Consider the following 26,036-nt stretch of genomic DNA (forward strand, 5'->3'; position numbering starts at 1 on the left):
GGAACTGTATAAAAGCTAAGTGTTATTATCGCTAGTATGGGGACTGGAAAATGCTGAAAGCCTAGTCTGATTTACTAAAGTGCCTAAGAAAGATGTCACGTGCTGCAGGGCCAACTCACACCACCAAACAGGAGCGTTGTGAATAGAACTTGAGTGAATCAGTATGCTTAGCACATGCCCAAGCAGCTGTGTGATTTTTTTTCCAACATGTGCTCAGCTTGTAACTCATCCTGCACTGTGCCACTGCAAAGCATCTGAAAGCAAGTGGGTGCTGGCACAGTAAATCGTACGAGCTGAGCTGTCAGGTGGGCGCTTGCTGATGCAGCCATAGATCTGCTTCAGGCACCTACCAAAGCCACACAAGCCAGATTCACACTGCTCCAGCTTATCCACACAGGTGTAATGTAATGTCTACACGCTGCTCTGCCATACCAAATCCACCGAGTTAGGGAAACACAAGTTCCCTGGCAGCATTTCCAAATAATTCCAAACTGGCTAATAAGCTAAGCACATGCTGGCAAAATTTACAGGGCCATAGAACGATACCGGCCTGTCCAGAGAGGGCAAACACTTTTCCTGGACTTGTGGCAGCTGCTATATTTTTCTCCGCAAACTGTGGGGGGCTCATGTCACTCACTTGCTGCTACTACTAATAGTAGCTTTACAGACCACTGCATGCTGAATTTGCTGCCTGGTATTCGTGCAAAGAGGCCCCAGATTTGACAACCACTCTGACGAATGGGGAGAGTGTAGCACCTGAATGTGGGAGACCAGATCCTACTCTGCTGAATGGATGTCTTTGAGCAGCCACCCACCGTTTCACAGGATAACATAGCATAGAATCACACATGCTAAACTGAGAGTACTTCCAGACGGTTGCTATTTTCAGCAAATTTAGGTTGCGCAATGAAAGGTGATCTGGTGCTATAGCACAACAAAGCCATTTCCCCAAAATATCAGACTTTTCGTGATAAGGGAAGTGGCAGGGAAATGCATTGGAAAGCATGGAATAAAAGCACTTGCATGGGCACATCATCTAAGCGCCACACAAACAAATCAGAATGAATGCTTGTTAAATAGCTGGTGTTGCCTAAGGTCTCTGAAAACAAATCAAGATGGTTGCTCAATAAAAAGGTTATTTGGAAGTGCCCTGAGTTCCTTGGAGGATAGGAATGTGATAAATGATAGGGACAAGACTGAAGAACTGAAAGAACAAAAGAACTTTCACTGACGGTGCAACGGTGAAGAGTGAGTTGTGTCTGCACCATTGTGTTCCCTGCTCTAAATTTGCATGTGTATCTTAAGAAATAACACAAGCTCACAGAGGTTTCTTGCCTAGTGAAACCAATTCCCAATAGGCAGAGATTGACTGGCTAAGACAGGCTTCCTCAAACTTGGCCCTCCAGATGTTTTGAAACTACAATTCTCATCATCCCTGACCACTGGTTCTGCTAGTTAGGGATCATGGGAGTTGTAGGCCAAAAACATCTGGAGGGCAGAGTTTGAGGAAGCCTGGGCTAAGATCTCAAGGGAAGCTGGGGCATAGCATTACAGAATTGTAGTGTTGGAAGGGACCCTAACCATCATCTAGTCCAGGCTTCCTCAAACTTGGCCCTCCAGATGTTTTTGGCCTACAACTCCCATGATCCCTAACTAGCAGAACCAGTGGTCAGGGATGATGGGAATTGTAGTCCCAAAACATCTGGAAGGCCAAGTTTGAGGAGGCCTGATCTAGTCCATCCCCCTAGAATGCAGGAACATGCACCTGGTCCCATACAAGGTTCAAACCTGCAACCATGCTCTAACCCAGTGGTTTTCAACCAGTGTGCCGTGGCACCTTGGGGTGCCTTGAATGCTGGTCAGGGGTGCCATGGGCAACACTGGCCTCTGTCTCTCTTTCCTTCTCTCCCTCCTCTGATGCCCTTTCACATCTCTGCCTTCCAAAGGCTTGTGCAGCTGTTTGTTGCAGCAGCCCTGGCTACAAACACTGCAGACAAATGGTGCCTCTGGGGCTGGCCAGGGGGTGCTGGTTGCCAGAAGCCAAGGCAGCCTCGGAGTAAGCAAGCAAGTGGGCAAGAAAGCCCAGCCAGCCAGTCCATTAGCCCTTGCTGTTGGGAATAGACATACAAGTCCCAGGCCCCCGTGGGGCAGTGTGGGGAGGTACCTCTCTTTGACGCTGGGGGTGCAGCTCAAGAGACCAGGGGTGGAAGCAGCGGATGCACAGAGGATTCCCAGGGAGAGGGAAGAGGAAAGGAGGCTGGGGGAGCATTCCCCAAGGTGTGAGAGGCTGCTAGCTCTGCAGGGAAGGGGTGACATAACTGGGCTCCTGAGCCCCACAGGGGTGGCTGCAGAAAGAATGCAGTTGACCAAGGGAACCGTGGACTGAAAAAGTTTGAAAACCTCTGCTCTAACCAACTGAGCTATCCATGCAGCCCTTCCAGCATCCTCACACTAACCAGCATTCCTCGCCTCCGGAACCCCATCATGCACAGGCGGCACTTGAACATGAAGCTCTCGTAGTCTGTGGAGGCTATCCGGGGCTTGAATGTTTTGGAGCGGCTAATTCGGTCGGCTTTCTTTGCTTCTCTTTCCGGATTGTGCATTCTCTGCATGTGCTCCCGAAGTTTGTCCTTTCTCTGAGAGGTGAGGGGTGGAAAAGGAAAATCACAATAATCAGATGCGGAAAATACATACGCTTCCGAGTTACCTTCATGTTACTGTAAGACGACAGAATGTTGGGCAAATCACAGGGTCAAAAAATAAGGTCAGCAAAGCAGAGAAAGCACTTTGGCACTTGAGGTAAGGTTTTCTAATGCAGAAAATGGAAAACCCTTCCGGGAGTCACTGAAGTTGCTTGTTAACAGCACTGCTCACAATGAAAGAGAAAGAATTCTTCACCACTGTGGTCCTACCAGCATTTAGGCCCATTACAATAGGTCAACCTGACGCATCATGTACATTAAATTAATATTTTTCTTCCCTGTTACTTGTGTGGCTGAGCACTAGTAAGTGCAAACTGAGATTCTTACTGTTCTTACACAGCTCTATCAAGGTATCCCCTTCATGGATCACCGCCTTGTCGTGGCGAAGGGGCTTGATTAACTCCAAGAAGCTATGAGTTATGTCGTGCAGGGCCACCTAAGATGGACAGGTCATAGCCAAGAGTTTAGACTAAATCTGATCCACCTGGACATAAAAAAGGAGAAGCTTTGAGAAGTAAGTGAGAGTTTCCAAAGAATGCTCTGGTTCATGGGATCACAGAGAGTTGAACACAACTAAGATGACTAAACAAATCAAGGTATAGCATGCTTTGCAGAGTGCCACAAGCTGAAAAGACACATTCCAGGCCCAGGGAATTTACAATTTAATGTTGATAACAAATGGAAACATTCCAGATTTCAGTTCACTGCCAGCAGGCCTAATTTCACACCAGAAAATCTCATCCTGGGTTGTAAATAGCCACTTACCCAGTCACTTGTGGCATTTAAGAAAAACCTCCAAGTTACCGGGCAGAAAAGATTTACAAAACTTGGTTCTTTTTCTTTCCTAGCATAGGCACGCAATGGCACGAAAGCATATAAAAATTTGTGTGGTATAGTGATTGCTACAGATTTGTTTGGAAGGCTGGTCTGATCTCATAAGCAGAAATTGTAACAGAAATATTACGTGGACTTGTGTACTACGCTGGAATAAAAAGGAAGGCATTTGTGACTCACTAGTTTGCAATATATTTCTAAGGTGACTTTTCATGAACCACTTGCTCACAAGTTGCTGAGGTAAAGCACTACCCACATGCTTGCATATGTGCACATTGCAAAAAAATGTTCACAGTGTGGGTTGGTGTGTGCCAAATTCAGCATGACTCTGTGTGCTGGCAGATTATGTCCGTTTGTGAAAAATCAGTTCTGGCGAAGAGAGAGAGAAAGCTGTCGCTCTGTCCCTGCCTGTAACAGCACATGCCAAACCTGTTGACCACATTACCTTGAACTGCTTGCCACACGTAGAGCACAGGAAGTCTTTGCGGTCCGAGTGCCGCAGCATGTGGAGTCGCAACTTGTCAGGGCGGCAGAAAGCCTTGTCGCATTCGGTGCACTGGTAAATCTTTTCTGAATGGAAGCTGCGTACATGTTTCTTCACCTGCGAGAGATTATCAATGGGGAAAACCAAAACGTTATCCCTCAAACATAACAGCAAATGGACCAACAGGCAATTCCACTTAGTGGCACTAGTGGGAGACTCTACTGCTGTTATTGCTCAAGTTTCTTCCTTTGCTAAGTATCCATCTGCACATAGTACTGTAAAAGAAACCTTGAACCATTCAAGAAAACACAACCAACTGATTTCTTTGCAATCCAGTTCTAAAGAATTCTAAGCATCCAAGAGACAAAGAAGGACAACTGTGAAGCGCTCTTTGGCCTTTTCCGGCAAAACACTATCTTTAAGTGGCAGGGTAGGGGTTGCTCACAGTACCCACACGGAAGGGAAAGGAGCAATATGAATGAATATTCACCTGTTTATTTGGGAAACAATGTGACCTTGCTCAGAATAGTTTTTGACAGCATCCAAAGTGTTGTGTCTGCTACTGTAAGCAGAACAGCATCCGATAAAAGGAAATAATTTTACCAAACCAGCATCTTGGAATTATCATAGTTAACAGAACAGGAATAGCCAAATATGGTCCCCAGATGAACTTTATCTAGCTGTCAGTAGCCCCACCACATTTTAATCCAGATGTGTAAAAAAAGTGCTCAAACTTTCATTTATTATGAAAACAAATGAGACACTGTGTACTTCATGCAACTACTAGGCTGCAACCTATTCTTTGCACATTGTTAGAAAGGCACAGAGCAAATCAAATCCCCGAGGGGCTCTTTTCAGAAGCATATTTGCTCCTCAATCTCATCCCACTGATGACCTCATACCATCTCAGTGCACAAGTTCTCTTCCTATTAAGTCCTATCTGCTAGGTAATGCCATTTTTAAAAACAGTACGTCTGCAGGCATGACCTGTTTTATTTTAAATTTAGTACTGTGGTTAGTGATTTTAGGTGGTTTATGATTATTATAAGTAGTAGTAATAGTATATAACTTGTTCATCTGTTAGTGGCATGGATTATTCTGGCCTACAGAGTAGTGGATAATACTGTGGCCTTAGGAAGAGAGGAACTGGCAATTGGCAAATGCTGCTATCTAGGATATATCCAGTTAATCTGGGCCAATGATGAGCATGAAAAATGCTGGCTGTGGATAGCTGCATTACTGGCCAAAAGACCGAGTTTTGAAGCTTTGGGGAAATGATCCTCCATCACACTTTCATCAGTAATTATTGGGATTGATGACACTGCATGACTGAGTTGTCTTTTTAAAAAGATACAATGATTAGGGAACTATAATCGGATCCAGAGATCTATCAAGAGTTTATGATTCAGAGAATGGACAAAACGAGTGATGAGCTATTTGAGAGAAATGGGAAGTAGAAAGAATATTTATTTTGTACGATGACAAAAGTAATTGTGTCTGTGATCTTTGGTCACTGAAATAAAATAATTTGAATGTGTTCATTTGTTCCCCTTCCTGTCACTTGCAAGAGGTCTTGATCTGAACGGCTGGCCATGATGGTTGATGTCATGGACTGGCTGGATGCAGAGGAGTGGGGGGGGGGAGGCACCAGTTGGAACCCCCTGGGGAAGCAGGCTCAGAGCCAGGTGATAGGGTGACGATGAGTAGTGAGAGGGAGAAGAGGGAGCAGACTGGGAGGAGGTGTCGGAAGCTGAAGAGGCAACAGGGTTTAGTGAGCAGGAAGAGGTTTTGGCAGAGAGCAGTCTAGAATTAGAGGCAGGAGCAGAAGCTGGAGAGGAAGGGGGCCAAGAGGCAGAGAAGAGGCAGGCTGGTGAGGAAGCCAGGCTGTCTCCCCCTCCTGCTGCGACCAGCTCCTCTCCCCCCTGGTCTCCCAAAACTCAGAGAAATGAAGTGGATGGAGCAATGAGAGGCAAGACAGTGAAGCCTTAGACTGCTGGGGAAGGAACTGGGGAGCAGTGGGAAGGTGGGAACCTTCAGTCCTTGCAGCTCTTTCATTGGGGCAAGACCTACTGGGAAGGGTTGCTGTGACCACTAGGACTGAGCTGTTTTGCCAAGTGCTTTATTGTCTTATTGCTGCCCAACGCCTTAGTCAAGTTCCTCACTGATAGCTGTGCTCTGCCTCCACAGTTGGGAGGAAGCAATGCTTTGGAATACCAGTTTGCTGGAAACCACAGGAGGGGAGAGTGCTCTTGTGCTCAAATCCTGCTTGCGAGTTTCCCACAGGCATCTGGGCCAGACTACAGGAGTCATTGGCCTGATCCAGGAGAGCTCTTCTTATGTTCTTAACTACAAAAATCAAGAGTGTCATTCATTCATTTTGAGTACTTTCCAGAATCAAGAAATCGGCTTACCTGTGTACTTTCTTCCTACTTTGTTTGCCAGACAATGGCCCAGACATTGGAAATATGCCTGAGATACCATATATACTCCAGAGCCCTGGGCTGTGGGGAACAGAGGCTGACCTTGCCTTTGCCAGTGCACATTCTGCCCCAGGGAACTTCCCTGCCCTTCCCCCTGGACGCTCGGGTGCAAGATTATCACATTCATCCAGGGTCCTCTCAAGTGAATGCAATACGCAAACAACTACATAACAGAGCTGTGATTGAGAATTGTGTCCAGCTCTGTTCAGCGTTTGGGGGGTAGAGAAGTCTCCCCCACACCTCTCTCCCCCCCAAAAGTACTAAGTGGTACCAAGAAAGAATCCTGCCTTTGTTTCATCCGAGTCGCAACAGGATCTCTGATAAAACATCCAGTGAAACCTCAACATCTGAGCACTAAAGATAAAACAGATCCTACTTTTTTTTTCCAGCGCTAATGACACTGCAGAGGGATTTTGTTACTTTATCTTTTCAAAGCAAGCACTTAGGGAGTTGAAAAGTAATAGCCACTTCACAGATAAAACATATTTAATTATGCACACAAAACTGCATGGAATGGGGTAGTAAAAAATTCCAAAACAGAAACAAAAAATGTAGCGGCTCGGATCATATATGTACAGCACTGTAGCACCATAAACGTTCCCACAGCAAACCAGCAGCATGTGGAGGATGTGTAGGCATGTCTTGAAAATTAGCTGATGGTTAACCAGTTTCTTGGGCCAAAAGAGTCTGAAGATGCTGGCTGTTTTGAATCCAAGGCTCTCTCTAGCTTCAATGCCAAAGAAGCGGTTGCCTCGTTGTGGGGGAGGCTGGCTTAGACTAACCACCAGTTGGGTGGGGAGCAGATTCCTGGTCCTTGGATCCATGGGCCTCCAAAGAGGAACCTCTTCCTTCAATGATGGCACAACAACAGGAGGTAAAGGCTCAGCCTTCAACACAGCTGAAGCCAGACCTGTCTTGGAATACGTCTTAAACCTTTTTGAGATCTTAGACTGGACCCTGTCAGAAGGGCCTTCTCCAACAATGAGGCTCAGTTTCTTCTGTGCCCTCCTTGTAAACATCTGGCAGCGATGGCAAGTGTCTACTTGTGACAACCGGCATGGTGTAATGGTTAGAGTGTCAGACTATGGACCTGGAAGACCAGGGTTTGAAACCCCCCTTGGCCACGAAACTCACTGCATGACCTTAGGCCGGTCACTCTCTCCAGGATCAAATTTTAATTTGCAAGATGGAGTGAAGGGCACAGTTTGTCTGTTTTTGAAGCTATTTTGTTTCTAAAGTGCTACTGTAATGAAGAATAAAATAAGAGTATCAGAATCAGAGAACTGCAGAGGTGGAAGGGAGCCCAAAGGCCACCCAGTCCAACCCCCTCAGTGCAGGAATTAAAGACTTTCTTTCCAATAACAATGAATAGCTTCTGTCTGTTAAATTGTGTTTTCGCATTTTTGTAAATATCCCTAAATGCATTCAATTTGTTATTCAATTAATTGCTATGAAGGCAGATGATTAATCAGTTAAAATGTTGTAACTGGTTTCGAGCCATTGTTTTAATTAGTAAGTCAAGCTGTCAAACCCTAGCACCGAAAGCAGAGTAAACTCTCAAAATGCATTTCATAAATGACGGTGTGCACATTTTTTCCTACACAGAAATTACTGTGCAAAGCAAAGATCTCAATTAATCTTGCAGCTTGGGACTCCTTACAAACTCTCCGTTGTGAGAAAACAAAACAACAAAGAGGCTCAGCTAAGAACAAAGCTGCCAAAAGCTTTAGAAGTCAGTGCTTTTGATTCACCTACTACTCACCTGGATAAAATCTGGAAAGCGCTTTTTACAGGTAGGGCAGGTGAAACAACCATCGTTAACGTGGATCGCCACGTGATCTTTCAACAGATCCAAGCGGTCAAAGGACTCGGGGCAGAAAATGCAAGAGTAGGTCTTCTGGTCCAAGTGGAACTTCATGTGACTCTCCAGGGCACTGGTATTAATGAAGCCTTTGTTGCAGATGTCACAGGTCAGAGGACAATTTCCTTCCCGCCCGTGGAACCGTAAGTGCTGATCTAACTTTTCCTTATCACGGAACGCCTTCCCACAGTGCAAGCATTTGAAGGGACGGAACGACTTTCGGATGAACAAGTGCTGGAGAGCTGCGTTCTGAAAAGATACATTAAAAAAACAACAAGCCGTGTCAACTAGCTAAGGTTTTAGCTAGCTGTGTTTCCATAAAAAGCACCTAGGACCTATCTGCAGTCTGCACACGGAGAAACAGAAAGAGAGGTAAATGGATTTGCCTAAGGACACAACGGTGAGTCGGCAGCAGAGCCTAGGAAGACACAGGGCTTTAGTGCTTGAATTATGACTTCCCATCATTTGCACCAAGACACATTTTGACAGATTCTTGCCCTGGTTTGTGGCACCACACATAGATCACTGGGTTGCTGCCCAAAGCGACTCTCCTGTGTCAGGTCCCCCCTCCTATTTCTGTTAAGGAAACACAAGACAGGGCACCGTCATGTTAAGCGTTTCCTCCTCACCTAGCAAACCCCCTGCTTGCAAGCAATAATGTGAAACTGGGTAAGGGAAACCCCAGATGTGTGAAGACATCACATCAGAGGAACACTTTATGCCAGGTCAGATTAATTTGTCCATCTAGCCCAATAGCTTCTGCTCTGACTGGCAGTGACACTCGAGGATCTCAATCAAAAGAAAGAAAGAGAACCCCCAGGTGTTTGAAATGCAATTTATTCCAGGCCCATTGCATTATGGAAGAAAGCCTTCCATGGCAGAAAAACAAATGGCAGTAATTCTCAGCAAATGCATGGTGACTCCTGTTCCATGCGAGCTGCCAGGGACTGAATCTGTGGCCTTCTATGAGCATTGCTACCACTTAAGCTATAGTCTCCTTAACTACAGATTAACAGGAGGGGAGGAGAGGCTCTCCAACCAGCACAAGCTGTCCTAGTACGGGGGTGGGGGGGCGGACTGTGGCTCTTCCCATCAGCCCTAGTCCACATGGTTAATAATAAAATAATAATAATTTTTTTATTTATACCCCACCTTTCCCGGTTTAAAAACCGGGCTCAGGGTGGCTAACAGCAAATATAAAGCATTGATTAAAATGCAACTTAAAAACAGCATAAAATACAACATAAAATGCAGCATCAATATCAATAAAATTCAAAAATCCAGGGGTCATTTTTTGGGGGTGGGGGAAACCCCAGTCAGTAGACACCCCCCCCCCATGCTAGGACAGCTTGTGCTGGTTGGAGAGCCTGAAGGAGCGTCTCCACCCCCAGCGTTCTGCCCGGACGCTGAGGTCAAGCGCAGAGGGCCTTCTGGCGGTGGTTCCCTCATTGCGAGAAGCAAAGCTACAGGGAACCAGGCAGAGGGCCTTCTCGGTAGTGGCGCCCGCCCTGTGGAACGCCCTTCCAGCAGATGTCAAAGTGATAAACAACTACCTGACATTCAGAAGACATCTTAAGGCAGCCCTGTTCAAGGAAGTTTTTAACGTGTGATATTTTACTGTATTTTTGGTTTCTATGGAAGCTGCCCCGAGTGGCTGGGGAGGCCCAGCCAGATGGGCGGGATATAAATAATAAATTATTATTATTATTATTATTATTATTATTATTATTATTATCATCATCATCATCACCAGGGGTAACTGGTCCTACTAGGGCCAGCAAGGAAACCAGGGAAGAATTTAAATGTGGGGTCTCAGAAAGGGTTTCTTCATAGAAGAGGAAAAGGAAAAGGGAATGGAGAATCAGGATATTTCAAATTGAAAGCCAAGCGGAAATAGCTCTGTCTTACAGGCCCTGCGGAAGGAGATTAAGTCCTGCAGGGCCCTAGTCTCGTGGGACAAAGCATTCCACCAGGTCGGAGCCGTCACTGAAAAAGCCCTGGCCCTGGTGGAGGATAGCCTGGCTTCCTTAGGGTCCGGGACCTTTCAGCTATTATTATTCATGGACCTTAGGGTCCTCTGCGGGACATACCAGGAGAGGCAGTCCCGTTAAGTACAAGGGTAGGAGTTGTAGGACAACGATATCTGGAGACCCAAAGCCCCACCCCACCCCAAGCTTGACAGCTTCTGGTCCAAGAATTGCAAGAGGCAAGCAAGTTACTCATCCTTTTGGCCAGACAACGAAAGCAATGCTTCAGCTAACTGTTACGAAGGTTTCACAAGACTCCAACTGAATCTAACAAAGGATCATGTTGTGAATTAAATGCTTGCCTCCCCCACAGTGCTTTTTCCCCCAGGGGGTACTCCAGGATACGCAGTACCGGAACCTCTTTTTTGTTGTTAAAAAGTGTGGCACTTATTGTAACAACTTAATGGTGAGTACTGGTACCTATTTTTCTAGGGGGGAAAGCACTCGTCTCCCAGATTATTCAAAATCTGAGGCATCCAATAGATTAGGTACTAGAGCTGCAGCTCCTTAGATGCTAACTTGAATGCTCTGGGACTGCTTCTTTCCTTCTCAGTGTTTTGTATAGCTGAGCAAAAAGAAAAATTCAGTTTTCATTCTGTTAATTAGACGTACATTAGAAAACCCATCATTTTCTTTTAAGTATGACTCATGATCTCTGGAAACCAAATGAATCTTAACAATGATAGTGTGAAGCAAAATATTAACCACAAACAAAACATTACTTATTCAGACTTGGGAAAACACAGGCTAATCAAACTTAGTCACAGAGAACAAAATGTGTTTAGTAGTAGAGAAACTAACGATAATTGGCTGTCATTAATACATGTGACAAAAACTCACTTAAGTAATTATGCAGTTTTTTGTCTGTAGCTTTCTCCTTTCTGGAGCCATTTTGTCCCTTTTCTTTCTCTTTAAATACAATTACAAATACATGCTATGCTTAATCTGTATGCAGGTTGTAACATCTACTCTTCATTATAGCAATAAAGGGAGATTTTACTGTACCAAGCCTTGAATCACAATTAAAAAAGGGCAACAGGTAAAAATTAATGCCTCCAGTATAATATTCAGGGTTGATTTAGAGTCACTAAACGCAAGGGGAATTTTTGCATGAACTTAATGGGATATAGACTGAACTGAGCCACAATAGTCTTCTTCCCACCCTGTGAAGAAATTTTTAGGGTACATGCATGATTTCACATCACAAATGAGTTAATCTAGAACAACTAACCTCTACTTTATCTATGTTCACAAACAACACTGCAGATTTGGACTTAACCATTTATCCACACTGGGGAGAAATGCATCTTGTTTTCTGCTAGTGCAAGATCTTAATTATGCACTCTTCAGAAAAGATAGATGTAACATTAGGATAGTCAACGTTAATTCTTCTAAAGTCTTTCGGTTACCATGGCTCCTATTCAGTCTCAAAACTGAAACAGCCAACCAAAAGGTAAATTGGAACCTTGCTGCTAAGGTGTTAGCTTTGTTGCTGCAATAAAAGCCTCAGTGCTCTTTTAATAAAATAATATTCAGATGTTTGCTACATGGTGGAAAACAGAAATGCACTCCATCCACTGCAAAAGGTTGGTGGGGTTTTTTTTTAGATGGAAGAAGAAAACAAGTCACTTTCTATATCACAGGGCAATTCTGTGTGGGCAAGCACACAACCTTGCAAGTTTTTTGTTTGTTTAATTGAGAGGCACATGTGTCAGTCTTTTGCATTCCAAAGATTATCAGAATAATTTCAAGAATGGCTGACTTTTCTGAGATGCAGGAAGGGAAAGGGAGAGAAGCGTATTTGTGATGTCATGGGTGCAAACCAATAGGCACCCACCACAATTAGCATTTGTTTCCCTAAAACAAAGGAAATGACTTTCACTTGATTCAACCTTTCCTATACCCAAAACGTGTAGAACCATTTCATTATTTCTTCACAGCTCAGTCTAGGACAAAAAATAATAATAAAGCATGTGTTTGAAGGGCAGTGAAGATGCTATCACACCACCTCTGTTGCTCTTCAAATGCTATGTGTACCTTCACTCTTAGTATCCACTTACGTTCATGTTAAATAGCACTAAAAAAAAAATCCAACACACACACACTTATGTCCTTCCAGATTAACCCATTGCAACAGAGTCATCTCTCTTAATCTCTGCTTTGGCTTCAGTGGGAACAGTTCACAGCTGGTTTTGCAGCCTTGCTTCCAAGTGTCCTGCGTGCTTCAGTAATTAAAGAGGAATTTTGATGCTGGCAGGTAGCTGGCGTGGGAGCCATTTCTATGTTTTTGTACATGCGATCTCCAATTACAAGACACCAGCCCAGCAAAAGATTGAAAAGGCAGCAGGACTCCATATACCCCCGCCAAGTGGGAGAAAACAGCCAAGAAAATTTGCACTCTCGGGCTGCAATTTCTCTTCTATTATTAACCATTGTCTGTTTTCCACTCTACTTCTCAGACATTAAATATTAATTCTGATCCATACCAACAAGGAGGGGGGTGGGGAATCGCAGGGCGAGACAGAGGAAGCAACTGTATTTAACCATGTAAGTTATTAGCATGCACCGCACATCCCCACACGTCAGGCTTGTGGACACTTTCACATTCCCAAGTTAGCAGTGCAACTGAACTGTGGCGAAGGAAAGTTTAATGCCACATGGACAGAAGCTCTGCTTGGAATTGGAAAGTGCCTGTCAGGTGCGTAGAGCTGGGGGCTTGAGAAACACCTGCCAGGGTCTCTCCTTCAGGTGTCCTACTCAGCCTCTTAAAGAAGGTGCAGGGCAGCGCAGGGCACTGCAACATTCCCCATGGTCATAAATGTTTGTTGAAATCTGTTTAGGCTCCTTCAGTTCTGGCTATAAAAGAGAGAGAGTATTTACCTCTGCTGCTATACAGTGGTACCTCGGGTTACATACGCTTCAGGTTACATACACTTCAGATTACAGACTCCGCTAACCCAGAAATAGTGCTTCAGGTTAAGAACTTTGTTTCAGGATGAGAACAGAAATTGTGCTTTGGCAGTGCGGCAGCAGCAGGAGACCGCATTAGCTAAAGTGGTGCTTCAGGTTAAGAACAGTTTCAGGTTAAGTACGGACCTCCGGAACGAATCAAGTACTTAACCCAAGGTACCACTGTATGAGGGACAGCTGTTGCACAGCATACTATAGCTGCAATCTAAAGGGCTACATGGAAACTGGTTTCCCCCCTCTCATTCTTACACATCTGTCTCCTCGCACTGCTCTCAATGGTTAGAGCACCGTCCGGAGTAGCCCAAGGGGATACTTGATGATGCCCAAGGGGATATGGTCAGAAGGAGAATTTAGACTCCCTTTGGGTTACCAATAGAAGCACCCAAGCCATACACAAGGGAGTCTATGAGCTCATGGTCCCATCTGCACTATGCATTTAAGCCCCGTGATGCTGCTTTCAGCAGCTGTGTCTTTCCCCAAAGAATCCTGGGAACCGTAGTTTTTCAATTGTATTGAGAGTCGTTAGGAGACCCCTGCTTCCCTCCCAAGGCTACAATTTCCAGACTGGTTAAACCAGTGATGGCCAAACTTGGCCCTCCAGCTGTTTTGGGACTCCAACTCCCATGATCCCTAGCTAGCAGGACCAGTGGGTCAGGGATGATGGGAATTGTAGTCCCAAAACAGCTGGAGGGCCAAATTTGATCATCACTGTGTTAAATGAACAATTCCTCTTCCAAGGGAACTCTGGGAACGATAGTTCCATGAGGGAAATAGGTGGCTCCCAACAACTCTCAGCACCCTTAACAAACAACCATTCCCAGGATTCCTTGGGGGAAACCATTAGTTTAAAGTGGTTCAAAAGTGCTTTAAATGTGTAGTGTGTAGTGCAGATGGTGCCCGAGTCAAATATGGCTTTTTCCACCTAATTACAAATAATCCTAATGTTCCACAGCCACTTGCTTGCATGGAAAAATGTTGAATACAGCAATAACAACTATATCTGGCAGGTTCTTGGAATCCCAGCAGCATTTTTTTTCTGCCATTGCAATCGCAGGAATTGCTGCCAGCTGTATCTGTGATTGCTCAGTTTGCTTGCTAAAAACCTCCCCCATGGAAATGCATATCCAGAATAGTCAGGAAGCTCATTCGTAGACATAACTTGTGTAAACCAGTCCTGTGTGTCTTTAAGCCAGTCACTACCCCCATCAGCTTTTATCTCCTGAATGGAAAGGGGAATAATAAGCAACCTACCTCAAAGGGTTGTTGAGCAGGTGGATATGAGAAAGGGTATAAAGCTATACAGTGGTACCTCAGGTTAAGTACTTAATTCATTCTGGAGGTCCGTTCTTAACCTGAAACTGTTCATAACCTGAAGCACCACTTTAGCCAATGGGGCCTCCTGCTGCTGCCACGCCACCGGAGCACAATTTCTGTTCTCATCCTGAAGCAAACTTCTTAACCTGAGGTACTATTTCTGGGTTAGCGGAGTCTGTAACCTGAAGCGTATGTGACCTGAAGCGTATGTAACCCGAGGTACCACTGTACTGCTATAAATAGCTGTTCTGGGAAAGAATCTGGCAGCTCATTATTTGCCTCAGAAGCCTAATAATTGGAGAAAAAAGGACTATTACTATTTAAGGCCATATGTGGGGAAGCACATATTTGAATGCTTCCGTGTGTGAAAAAATAACAACATACCTTCCCTGCAAACAGAAAGCCATAATGTCAGGGAGAAGGGCTCTAGCCCAACATCCTAGTTTTCTATGATACAAGCCACAAAATGACTGATGAAATCTGTTACCTAATAGCAGGAGGAAAAATGGGACTAGCAAATCCATTGGAAGCTAACAGGAAGTGACATGGTAGGCAGTTTTATGAAGTTATTATGCAGGGCAGAAGGAGTAAAAACACACACCAAGCAAACAGGCCTGCACTTCCAACTGAGCAGAAAGCACGGGGGGGGGGGGGGGTGAGATTGGAGAAATATCCGTTACAAATCAGACTGTAAAACAGAAGCTTATGCAGGGAACCATTACAAAAGGGCTTTTGTAGCCTGATATTCTAGAATTAAGACACTAAGGGTTGTATTCAACAAACTTTTACTCAGAGCAGACGCACTAAAGTTAGTCATGGTCATTCATTTCAGTGGGTCTACTCAGGGCCATCTTTACCCGGGGGTGCAAGGGGTGTGGGGCACCTGGGTGCCAAATTCTGGGGGGCGCCAAGCGCCCACCGCTGAAGCTGCCTAAGCTCTTAACTATCTACCTGTTATGAAATAATAAAGAATTTTGATCAAGCTAGAAAAACAAAATACATACATACCTAGGTATACTGAAATGTATACCTACTGTTTCACTAAAGGACTTTCAACTTTGTGCGCTCATTTACCAAAGACACGCTGCGCTAGCCATTCACAATGGCGGCGCTTGACTTGTAAACAAGAGATAAGGTGTAAGTGTGGTGTCTGACATAAGTATAATAAAAGTTAATTTGGGGGCAAAACTAAATTTGGGGGCACTGGGCGGATCTTTGCACCCCGGCGGCGCATATGCTAAAGACTGCGCTGGGTCTACTCTAGGTAAAGGTTAGGTGAATGCAACCCCATAGGGCCCCAACAGAAGTGTTTTCCTAGAATGGGGCCTTTCAGAACTAAGGAGTAGGTGGCTGCTGTTGTTTTTCTGTGCCTCTGCTGTGTCCCATAGGTATATATGTAATTTCATCCCGAAGAGCCTTGGCAGGGTACAGCAGCACTCTCCCCTCCTGAAGTTTCCAGCAAAAGGTATTCAGAAGCATACATACAATGGAGGAAGAATTTGTCCGTCAGGGTTGGTGGACCTTGCTAGCCTTCTCCTCCATGAATTTGTCTAATCTTCTTATAACCCCACCCAAGTTGGTACCCATCACAACATCTTGTGGGAGCAAATTCCATAGTTTAGACTATGCACTGCGTGAATAATGCTTTCTTTTGTCTGCCCTGAATCTTCTAACATGAATGACGAGGAAGCATGGCCAGGATTCAGCAAGAAGAAGGCGAGATGTGGCATGCCAAAACTGCCAAGGAAAATACTCAGCAGAGAGGGTCAAGCAAATGAGCTTCAACTAACACAGCAGAAGATGGAAACTGCAGACAGCAAAGTGTAATCATGCTGCAATGCGAAATACACAAGCAGACTACAGATGCCTATATAATGTAGTCCTCCAAAATGTTTTCACATAAATGATGCATTTAAAAACGACACCCGGCCTTGAATACTCAGATACTTCTCACAACATTCCATTAGAGATTCTAACCCAATGCATTTGAAGGTGAAGTCAAAAGATTTTCAGGGAATGTTGATAAACAGTTGATAAACTTGCTATGGAAAAAAAGCAAGTGATTTTTAAAAATACACTTTAGTATGCGAGAAAGCTTCTCGTAAAACAAATTATATTTTAAAAACCTATTTGATATGCATTGCTATTTCTGTATTGGGGGAGGTGAATGTTCTTCGGCCAATAAGGAAGCATTGCCAAGGTGTACTCTTAACATGCCAACTTGCATGTGGAGCAAGTTCTTTAATGGTGTTGAATTCACCCCGGTGCAATTAACTTAGATCTTGCTCAATCTCTTTCTTTAAGGCATCCACACACTTTTTGAAAAAGAAAGAAAAGCCAGCCGCCTGAAGCTACAAGCAAATGAAAGCTCAACCTGTTTGCAGCTGTTTCTTTTTGCAACCAAAATCTTACGCACAGAAAGAAGGATGGGGAAAGAAGTATTTAAGCTACACAAACTGATCTTCCAACTGAACAGTTTGGAGGTTTACTTGTCTGAATAATTTCCCTCTTAAACTTGACAGAAGAGTAGCACGCAGCTGCCAGAAAGCGTGGGCTCAGGGTATTTGTTTTTGGTATACAGAGTTCTCAATTACAGAGTTCTCAATGCAGGCTTTAATATCACAAAGGTCTGCAGCAAAAGAACTTTATCATTAAATGAAATCTTTGCCTTCGAAGGAAAAATGGATATGGGCCAAGGTCATGGTGCCTCTTTGCCAATGTCTTCCAACAGCAAGAGCACAGCGACATACACACAGATGGTGCTGCGAGCAGCCCGCTAGTCCACCCCACTTCATGCGGCAGATTGGAATACGTCTGCCTGCCAGACTGGATACACTAGATTCCCAGGAAGGACTAGCTGAGCATCATGAATCTAATCAACTTCAATTGCTGCCCAGTTCCTCCTAGCATCAGGACAGGCACCGAGCAATTTGTGTGAAGTTTGTCTTTGCAGCGGCAGTGGGATGTTCTCAGCCTGAAATGTCACGCAAGAAGTTTAGAGATTGACACCAATTTAAGGTAAAAAGGTCAGCAGTAACCAGCAGGCAAATCAAGCATCCACAAAGAGGCAACCATCTCTTAGCACGAAGTCTGTCTTCTTTTTATGAGCGATGAGATGTTCTCTGCCTGATGTGTCGGGTGTAGGAAGTTTAGAAGCTGACACCAATTTCGGGTAAAAGGTCAGCAGTAACTAAGAGGCAAATCAAACCTTGAGTGGAAAATGGCAAATGAGGGGCTGTGCATACTTTACAGCAAACCACTCATCCCCAATTTTGAACAAAGGACACTAATTCTATACCCCATATAAATTAAGTATGAATATTAAATATGTATGTCTTATCCGGCAAAAGTTACTGTTTAGAAGACACAGATTTTCATACAATTTCTTTTTGATGCAGGAGAGCAAGAGAAGGCAAATAATGAAAGGAATAGGGAGGAAAGGTATGGTAAATAAACCAACATAGATGGCTATGGAAGTTATTTGGGGCACTGAAACTCCAGCCACTGACTGCTAGGTCTATTAGCTTCTACCTTCTGGTGTCTGAGTCTGTGCCCCAAAATGGCTAAAGCTCTTTGTTTTACAACGTGAAATCTGAGGTTCTCGGGGCATCAGTTTTTCCACAAAATGCCGGACTCCACACTTACAAATAAGGCTACCAATTATTCTTACTAGCCCTGCTTCTGAGCCTTAGAGCAGGGGTAGTCAATATGGTGCCCTACAGATGTTGTCGGACTACAATTCCCATCAGCCCCAGCCAGAATGGCCATGGTGTTTATTAGATTGCAAGCCTGCGGGAAGGGACTGTCTGGTTTTAACAGACTGTATGTATGCCGTTCTGGGAAACTTTTTTGGCTGAAGAGTGGTGTACAAATGATCTAAATAAATAAATCATCAGCACAGATGATGAGAGCTGAAGTCCAGCAACATCTGGAGCACAGCACATTGGCAACCCTTTCTTTAAGAGATTAGCCTGACATGCATTAATTAAGGAGACAAAACCTTTTAAGCCTGGAAATATAATTATGGGGTGGGGTGTGGGGGACACTGCCGGCTTAACTTCTGCATATCATTCTGCTGTCTAAAGGGGTTCGAACAGAGCCAGTAAAAATGGTGATGACCTTAACAGTAAACCCACAGACACGCAGGGAGCACACACAGCCCCAGCCAGCTGCTGAGTTCTTCGCTTACCCGGATACGCTTAGCTCTCCGCATGTCGTCTGCTGTCATTGTGCTCTGGGTAGCCACCACAGTCTGTTCATGCGGCTGGAGCTGTAAAGGGTGGCTCTCAGGCTGCTGATCCAAGGATGATGGTGTCTCTTGTGGCACCGGTGTTTGTTCCTGTTGGTCCAATCCGTTCAGCGTGGCTTGCCCAGCCTCATCAAATTGCCCCTTGCTGGAGAAATGCAGCAAGTCCTGAAATTGCAAATCAAATGGATGGTGGTCATATCGCTGCCCACCGTATTATGGTAATTATTATTATTATTATTATTATTATTATTAGTTATTTGTACCGCACCCATCTGGCTGGGTTTCCCCAGCCACTCTGGGCGGCTTCCACAAAGATCAAGAATACACTAAGATGTCACAGATTAAAAACTTCCCTGAACAGGGCTGCCTTAAAATGTCTTCTGAATGTCAGGTTGTTGTTTATCTCTTTGACATCCGATGGGAGGGTGTTCCACGGGGCGGGCGCCACTACCGAGAAGGCCCTCTGCCTGGTTCCCTGTAGCTTTGCTTCTTGCAGTGAGGGAACCGCCAGAAGGCCCTCGGAGCTGGACCTCAGCGTCCGGGCAGAACGTTGCGGGTGGAGACTCTCCTTCAGGTATACTGGGCCGAGGCCGTTTAGGGCATTAAAGGTCAACACCAATACTTTGAATTGTGCTCGGAAACATACTGGGAGCCAATGTAGGTCTTTCAATGTAGGTGTTATGTGGTGTCGGCGGCCGCCCCGTCACCAGTCTAGCTGCTGCTGGTACAGCAATGATGGTTAGGCTATGCTAGTTTTGCAGAACAAGGTCCATTTCATATCAGAAAAAGAAGGGGCATGGTTTTTTTTTATTATTTATTAAATTTGTATACTGCGTGACAATTTAAGATAGTTCTCCTTGTTTTGCTAATTTTTTGCAGCACAGAATTGCCGATGGGCAAATGCTGCTGAGGATATTTCTGATGCAACTTCAACATCCCTTGTATGTGTTCAGCACTGGAAATTCATTGATGAGAGAGGCTACTGAGATACCCCTTCCCAGGCTAGTTCTGAGTCAACTTTATATGGACTGGGGGAATGATCAGGAAAGCAGTTAAGCAAACTCATGCTCCCAATTTCATTGGAAACTCCTTTGCCTGCTGCTACCAAACGATACCTGTGTCCCTTCCGCACATTTTCCTCCATTTTCACTTGTTACTTCTAAGCGCATAAATTTAGGAGGGCGACCCGGTCGCCTGCCTGGTCCAAATCTTCGTTTTCCTCTTCCACGACCTCTGCCTCTTGCTCTGCAAAATATATAGGAAACTGAGTTAGAGAGGGGAGCGATCTGTATTCCTAAGTCTCATGGGTCCAGTCAATTTAGCAAAAGTCTTTCAGACTTCTATCAGGTGCCAAAGACACATATTCCTGTGGTGAAACATGGGAACAGGCTGTACAATGGGGCTTTCAGAAATGAACAGCCAGAGGCTTCCAGGTAGCATGCCACAAAGACAATAACCCTCCCTTCTTGTTTGCCCTCAGCATCTGGTATCCAGGGATATGCCCTGGAACATAGTCCAGATCACTGTTGTAAACATGAAAATGTCAGTTTAGATCACGGGTGAGCAACGTACAGCCCCAGGGTCACATCCTCATTTAATGTGGCCCCAAATATCTCCCGAAATTGCCCCATTCTTTCATTCCATCAAAGGGTTGTATCCAATTTGGCTTTACTCAGAGTAGTCCCACTGGAATGAATGTGCCTAACTTAGCCATGTTCATTTATTTCAATGGGGCTACTCTGAATATGGCCAGCACTGGAGGCAACTGGAGGCTATACAGTCGTACCTCAAAAGTCGAACGGAATCCGTTCTGGAAGTCTATTCGACTTCCAAAATGTTCGAAAACCAAAGTGGAGCTTCCTGTAGCCAATAAGAAGTCGTGGAAGCCCCATTGAACATTCGGCTTCCAAAAGAACGTTCGAAAGCCGGAACACTCACTTCTGGGTTTCGATCGTTCGGGACATGGGTCGACTTATGAAACCCTAGAATAATCCCTGAGCACATCCTCTATCTCCCGCTATGCAGCATGGGAGATTCCAGAGGTGAGCGGCAACCTACTAGCCTCCCAGTCCCAAATGGACCTTGGGCAAAGGGGAGAGCCCTGAAAGAAGGAAACAAATACAATAGCACTCCTGCAGTCAAGGAGGGCACACACTCCATGTGGACATTAAAGGCCATTCTGCCGTTTAGTTAACTGGTTGGGGTCCTGACCTTTTGAACTTCTGCAATACATAAATGTGCCCCACTCACTTCTACGTGGCACAAGAGCAATCCAGCCCATTACTGAAGAATGGGGCTTTCACCTTTGAGCTCAGGAGATTGTGGCACACAACCTTCAGGAGAAAATAGTCTCTGTACATTCTTCTTAGGAAATCAAACTCTCTCTCTCTCTCTCTCTCTCTGTGTGTGTGTGTGTGTGTGTGTGTGTGCTTTCAAACAAGAACCTGCAGGGAACAACTCAGCTTTGAAAAGCTGAGCTTCTGAACACTTATAAATACCTGCTGAAGAAATCCAGCTTTTCATCATGGGAGTTCAGGTGCTGCTGGAGCTGCTCTGAGCTCATGAACCGTCGGTTGCACTCATAACATGGCCAGTTTTTTTCCTGCTCTCGGAGAACTGCATTTTCAAGTTAGACAAATCGATAAGGAAAACTTCAGACGCCACCACGCTTTTCAGATTTCTACCAAAGACTCCCCCCTCCATCCTCTGTACTTTCAGGGGGCCACAGAGATCAGAATGACTAAGGAATATGCTCTACACACCTTTTGCTCATAGTCTGTATTTTATTCCCCTCTAAACATGGGTTAGGCACACAGAAGGACAGAGAAGATTATAAGAAGACAGGGAATACTACATCCCCATTCCCTCTTGTTGTTACACCTTACAGAAGTGCTCAGCTGCTCTGTAGTTTACCTACCAGAAAAAGCCTTTCTGGCTGTTGCTATAACTTAAATTCTGCACTCCAAATAAATTATTCACTCCTACAACATTTATTTTGCATAAACTCAGTTTGAATATTTCACTCTGAATTCAATGGTGGTTTGGGGTTTTTTTTGTTTTTTTTTTTTTTTGCATAACATGGGATTTTTGGCCAGGAGAGGACAGGAATTAAATGTATAAGACTACCAAGGGCAGGAGGGATGGGAATGGGTGGAAGGACATGCCTGGAATGAAAGAAGGAAAGTTAGGAAATCAAGCAGGGTCTTTGCTCCTGTCTATTGCAGCTTTGGAAAATACTAGCAGCCAATTGAATACTGCACATATTGCTTGAAATATACATGAACTGCATAGATTGAACCCAGGATCAGCACATTTTCAAACCTATCTCAATCATGAGAACTAGATGCTTGAATTTTTGTTTTAAAGTAAGTGCAAATTCTGCACCACAGTGAATCACAGACAGTGAAGAGCTCAGTCTTTAGATCAGTCTAGATTTCTGAGGTTTCGTTTCTATCAATCTTTCCATGAAGCAACTAGAACTTATATTTGTTTTCAAGCTCCGTTTTTGCATAAGGACTTGATCTGATAGTGTCTGTGCACCATCCATCATAGTGATGGGAACGAAAAGGGGGATCTGGGGGGGTACTTCAATTGCAGGCCATGTTTGCCAGCAGCAGCTATTACCATGTGCATCAATAAAAGGCAGCCTCTTTTAATGTGTACCACTAATTATGCAGAAGAATATTTAACAACAAGCAAAACTGGCCAATGAAGCCTTAACCTAGATCCAATTATTATTTGAGTCTAGCTGGAGCTAGGCATGCAAAATTCCACCTGCTAGTGCTAATTCAGTGCTGCAATATACTCTATGATTTAAACAATCAACTGAAAAAGTAAAAAGGAGATAGATACCTTTCCTTTCCTCTTCAGATACATCATGGATTTTCTGATTGACAAATTCAGCATACGAAGCAGCATACCACACCTGCAGCAAATTCACATGGGATTAATTAGAATTTTCACTGGAGAATCTAAAAAAATTAACTGCTTGTCTATCTCAGCTATATCCTGCTCTTCCACCAAGGAACTGAGGGCAGCATACACAGAGACCATCCTGTCCGGGAGATAGTGACCTTCCAGCATTGCTAAGAAAGCTTCTTGGGTGAGCAGTGACTCCAAGCCTTGTCATCCTGGTCCAAGTCTGACACTCAGTTCACTAAGGTAAAGGACCCCTGGACAGTTAAGTCCAGTCAAAGGTGATTATAGGGTGTGACACTCATCTTGCTTTACAGGCCGAGGGAGCTGGTGTCTGTCCACAGACAGCTTTCCGGGTCCTGTGGCCAGCATGACTAAACCGCTTCTGGCACATGAAACACTGTGACGAGTGCCAGAAGGCACGGAAATGCCGTTTACCTTCCCGCCACAGCGGTACCTATTTATCTACTTGCGCTGGCATGCTTTCGAACTGCTAGGTTGGCAGGAGGTGGGACAGAGCAACCGGAGCTCATCCTTCGCAGGGATTTGAACCGCCAACCTTCCGATCAACAAGCCCAAGAGACCACAGCACCACCCGTGTCCCACCTCAATTCACTACAACACATCTGGGCAGACGGTGGAATAGGATCTACTGGTAGATCTGCAAAGATTTCAGACTCCCAATTTTTTAACAATGACAACAACAAAATGATTCCACCCACCCCTGCTACCCAAATTATACAGCTGAAATAAAATGAAAAGCTGGGATGAGGGTAAGCAAGAGTAATTTTTTTGTGCAGAAGGACTGCGAGTTCAATTGTGGTACTCAAAGAAAACCCACAGGCTCAAGATTATATCATTCCAAATATGCTGTTTGCACTAGGCTCCAGTGAGTGGATCTTGGGGAGTTCTAGTAACAAACAAAGTCTACCCACTACACCACACTGGCTCTCACTTGAATCAGCTAGCATTTTATCATTCATTTTATACATGGGTGACACTGACATGAAAGAGAAAGAGATAAATTCAAGTACACATGTCTTTAGTAGCTCCAAAAGTGATATTTTTTTTTGTACAAGTGTCAAGAGGCCTTTTAAGTGTGCCGAGCCATGAATATTATGAAGAGGCTGTTACTATAGCAATTTATTTCATCTTATTGCACAGACAGTGTGGCTGAGTGGTTTGACTCAATCACAAATCCTTATTCACTGATTGTCACAATAGTGAAAGTATGGCAGGAGGTGCAAACACTTTCCAAAATGCCGTAAGTTATACTGTGGGGAGGAAGGGGGAATAACACATGACTCTCTTTTGTGTCTTGGATTACATCTTTCATGTGTTCTCCAGTAAAACCATTAAAAACAGTTGGAAACAATAAAACACTACTAACTGTAATTCTAGTGGCTGCACTTGCTAATGCATTATAGGGTTCAAAACGAGATAAAGGCATGTCCAGAAGGACAATTCACATGGGGGTGTGTGCAGTCCACAGCATCATCTCCAGCATCCTGTGGACCAGGGGTGCCAACCTGAATAAAATATTGGGGGAAGGGAGGCAGGTAAACCCTGCCCCATATAATAGGTCACATGACATGACACATGCACACTATTTGAATGGCAATGCCCATTAACTTTTTCTGGGGGGTACAGGGCCCTCAAATATTTCATTTGGAGGCAAAGGGACCTCAGCCCCTAGGAGTTGGCTCGTATTCTGTGGACAGAGGGAGGGGGTGGGCAAGTCAAGAGCCGATGCTGGATCACACACTACAGATTCCTTCTCGGTCCTGTCAAGATCTTGCACATTTCAAGGACTTGCAGGATTAAGGCACAAGGCAGAAAAGGAAGTGGAGAAGGCAAGAAACAGGAAAAGCCCAGATGGCGGCACTCATCTTTTGACTGCCCTCCAGATCTCAAGCTGTAAGCTTAATATAAAAAGCCATTCTCCCAACTGTTCCAAGTTCCACTTGATTTGTTTTAAGCATGGGATAAAAATAACTTTGTGGTGATTGAAATCACAAGCAGAAAAGTCAGATTATCACACGCACAGGCCAAACTGCAAACCTCGGAGGTACGCTGATTGAAGTAAATGGTGCCTCATTAGTTGAGAAAAGCCAATCCCATTCATGGGCAGGCAGGGGAAAGTGCCACAAAGGGGGAAAGGGAGAGACAATTAAAAGTAAACCAAGATGCTTCAGTGCATACAGGAGGTGCATGATATCAGACTCATCTCAACCTCCAATTTGCTTACACGTTCAAGGTGAATCAGTGGTTGGAGTGAACCAACAGTCAACAGACCCAAGAAAGATCAAGAATTCTTGACCCACATTTCCAGCATAAGTGATCAAATGGGCTGTTATTTCTGGTAGGTTCATTATCCTATAGTGATTCAATACAGACAACTAAACATGTCGCCCATACCCCCTGGAATGCCATGGTTGTACAGATAGGGTAGACCTCTCAGAACAAGAACCATGGGAATTATGAATGAATAAATCAAGCCCTAAGGCTTTATCTCTCTGCTGAGTAGTAGGGAACCCTTCTAGCAGGTTGGGAAGCTGTGCCATTTGACTCAGCAAAAAGAAGCTATATAATGCAGGTTGCCCCATACCTTGAGTTCCTGTTTGGGCTCCACGTTCTTAATCGTTGTGTAATAAATATGGTGGCCATACTGGTAGGCGACCAGATTCTGCTCCAGGTGATTCTGGGCTGGCCGCACAAACATCATCCAGTTGCAAAGAGCCTCGCTAGACAGTTCAAACCAGAGATCCTCCTGCAGACCCCGGTCTTTTCTGTCACCTTTGTCAAGGGACACCTAAGGCAAGATAAAATATATTATCTATAAACGTACACACACAAACAGAGGATGTCGGTGAGATGTGGCTGCTGTGTCCACAATGGAAGAAACAGTTTGCATCATGAATCCAGGTAATTAGAAGAAGAAAAAAGGTTTACAGGGCAGACAGAGCATGAAGCTGCTGAAGACTGGCAGATTTGTTGGCAGCTTTTGTTAGCTTGCATCATAGTCTAGGTTGGTGAAGTCATTACAAAGAGTTATTATCTCACAGGTGAAGTTGTGTTAACCTGCAGGACTGAGTATACCTGAACCCATTTACATCTGTGGGCTTAGCATAGATTACTTTATCTCAAGTCATTTATTTCAGCTGATTGATTCAAGAATGCAATCTATGCTTTCAACTTTT

The 26,036-nt window shown here is 44.5% G+C and overlaps 1 protein-coding gene across 8 annotated transcripts in view; it reads right to left on the bottom strand.

The window, feature by feature from the left end:
* The window catches only part of PRDM10 (PR/SET domain 10), a 78,312-nt gene that overhangs the window by 11,310 nt on the left and 40,966 nt on the right, over nucleotides 1-26,036 (bottom strand). For all 8 annotated transcript variants that reach the window (XM_083714355.1, XM_083714353.1, XM_083714356.1 and 5 more), the window contains 8 exons: nucleotides 25,445-25,648; nucleotides 22,774-22,846; nucleotides 21,420-21,537; nucleotides 20,037-20,166; nucleotides 18,862-19,086; nucleotides 8,263-8,610; nucleotides 3,982-4,137; nucleotides 2,457-2,636 (listed from right to left, as the gene is read on the bottom strand). In XM_083714355.1, the coding sequence (XP_083570481.1) occupies nucleotides 2,457-2,636; nucleotides 3,982-4,137; nucleotides 8,263-8,610; nucleotides 18,862-19,086; nucleotides 20,037-20,166; nucleotides 21,420-21,537; nucleotides 22,774-22,846; nucleotides 25,445-25,648 (1,434 nt within the window). The remainder of the gene's footprint in view (nucleotides 1-2,456; nucleotides 2,637-3,981; nucleotides 4,138-8,262; nucleotides 8,611-18,861; nucleotides 19,087-20,036; nucleotides 20,167-21,419; nucleotides 21,538-22,773; nucleotides 22,847-25,444; nucleotides 25,649-26,036) is intronic.

The sequence above is a fragment of the Podarcis gaigeae genome (genome assembly GCF_964106915.1).
Source record: "Podarcis gaigeae genome assembly, chromosome: 15".
Lineage (NCBI taxonomy): Eukaryota > Metazoa > Chordata > Lepidosauria > Squamata > Lacertidae > Podarcis > Podarcis gaigeae.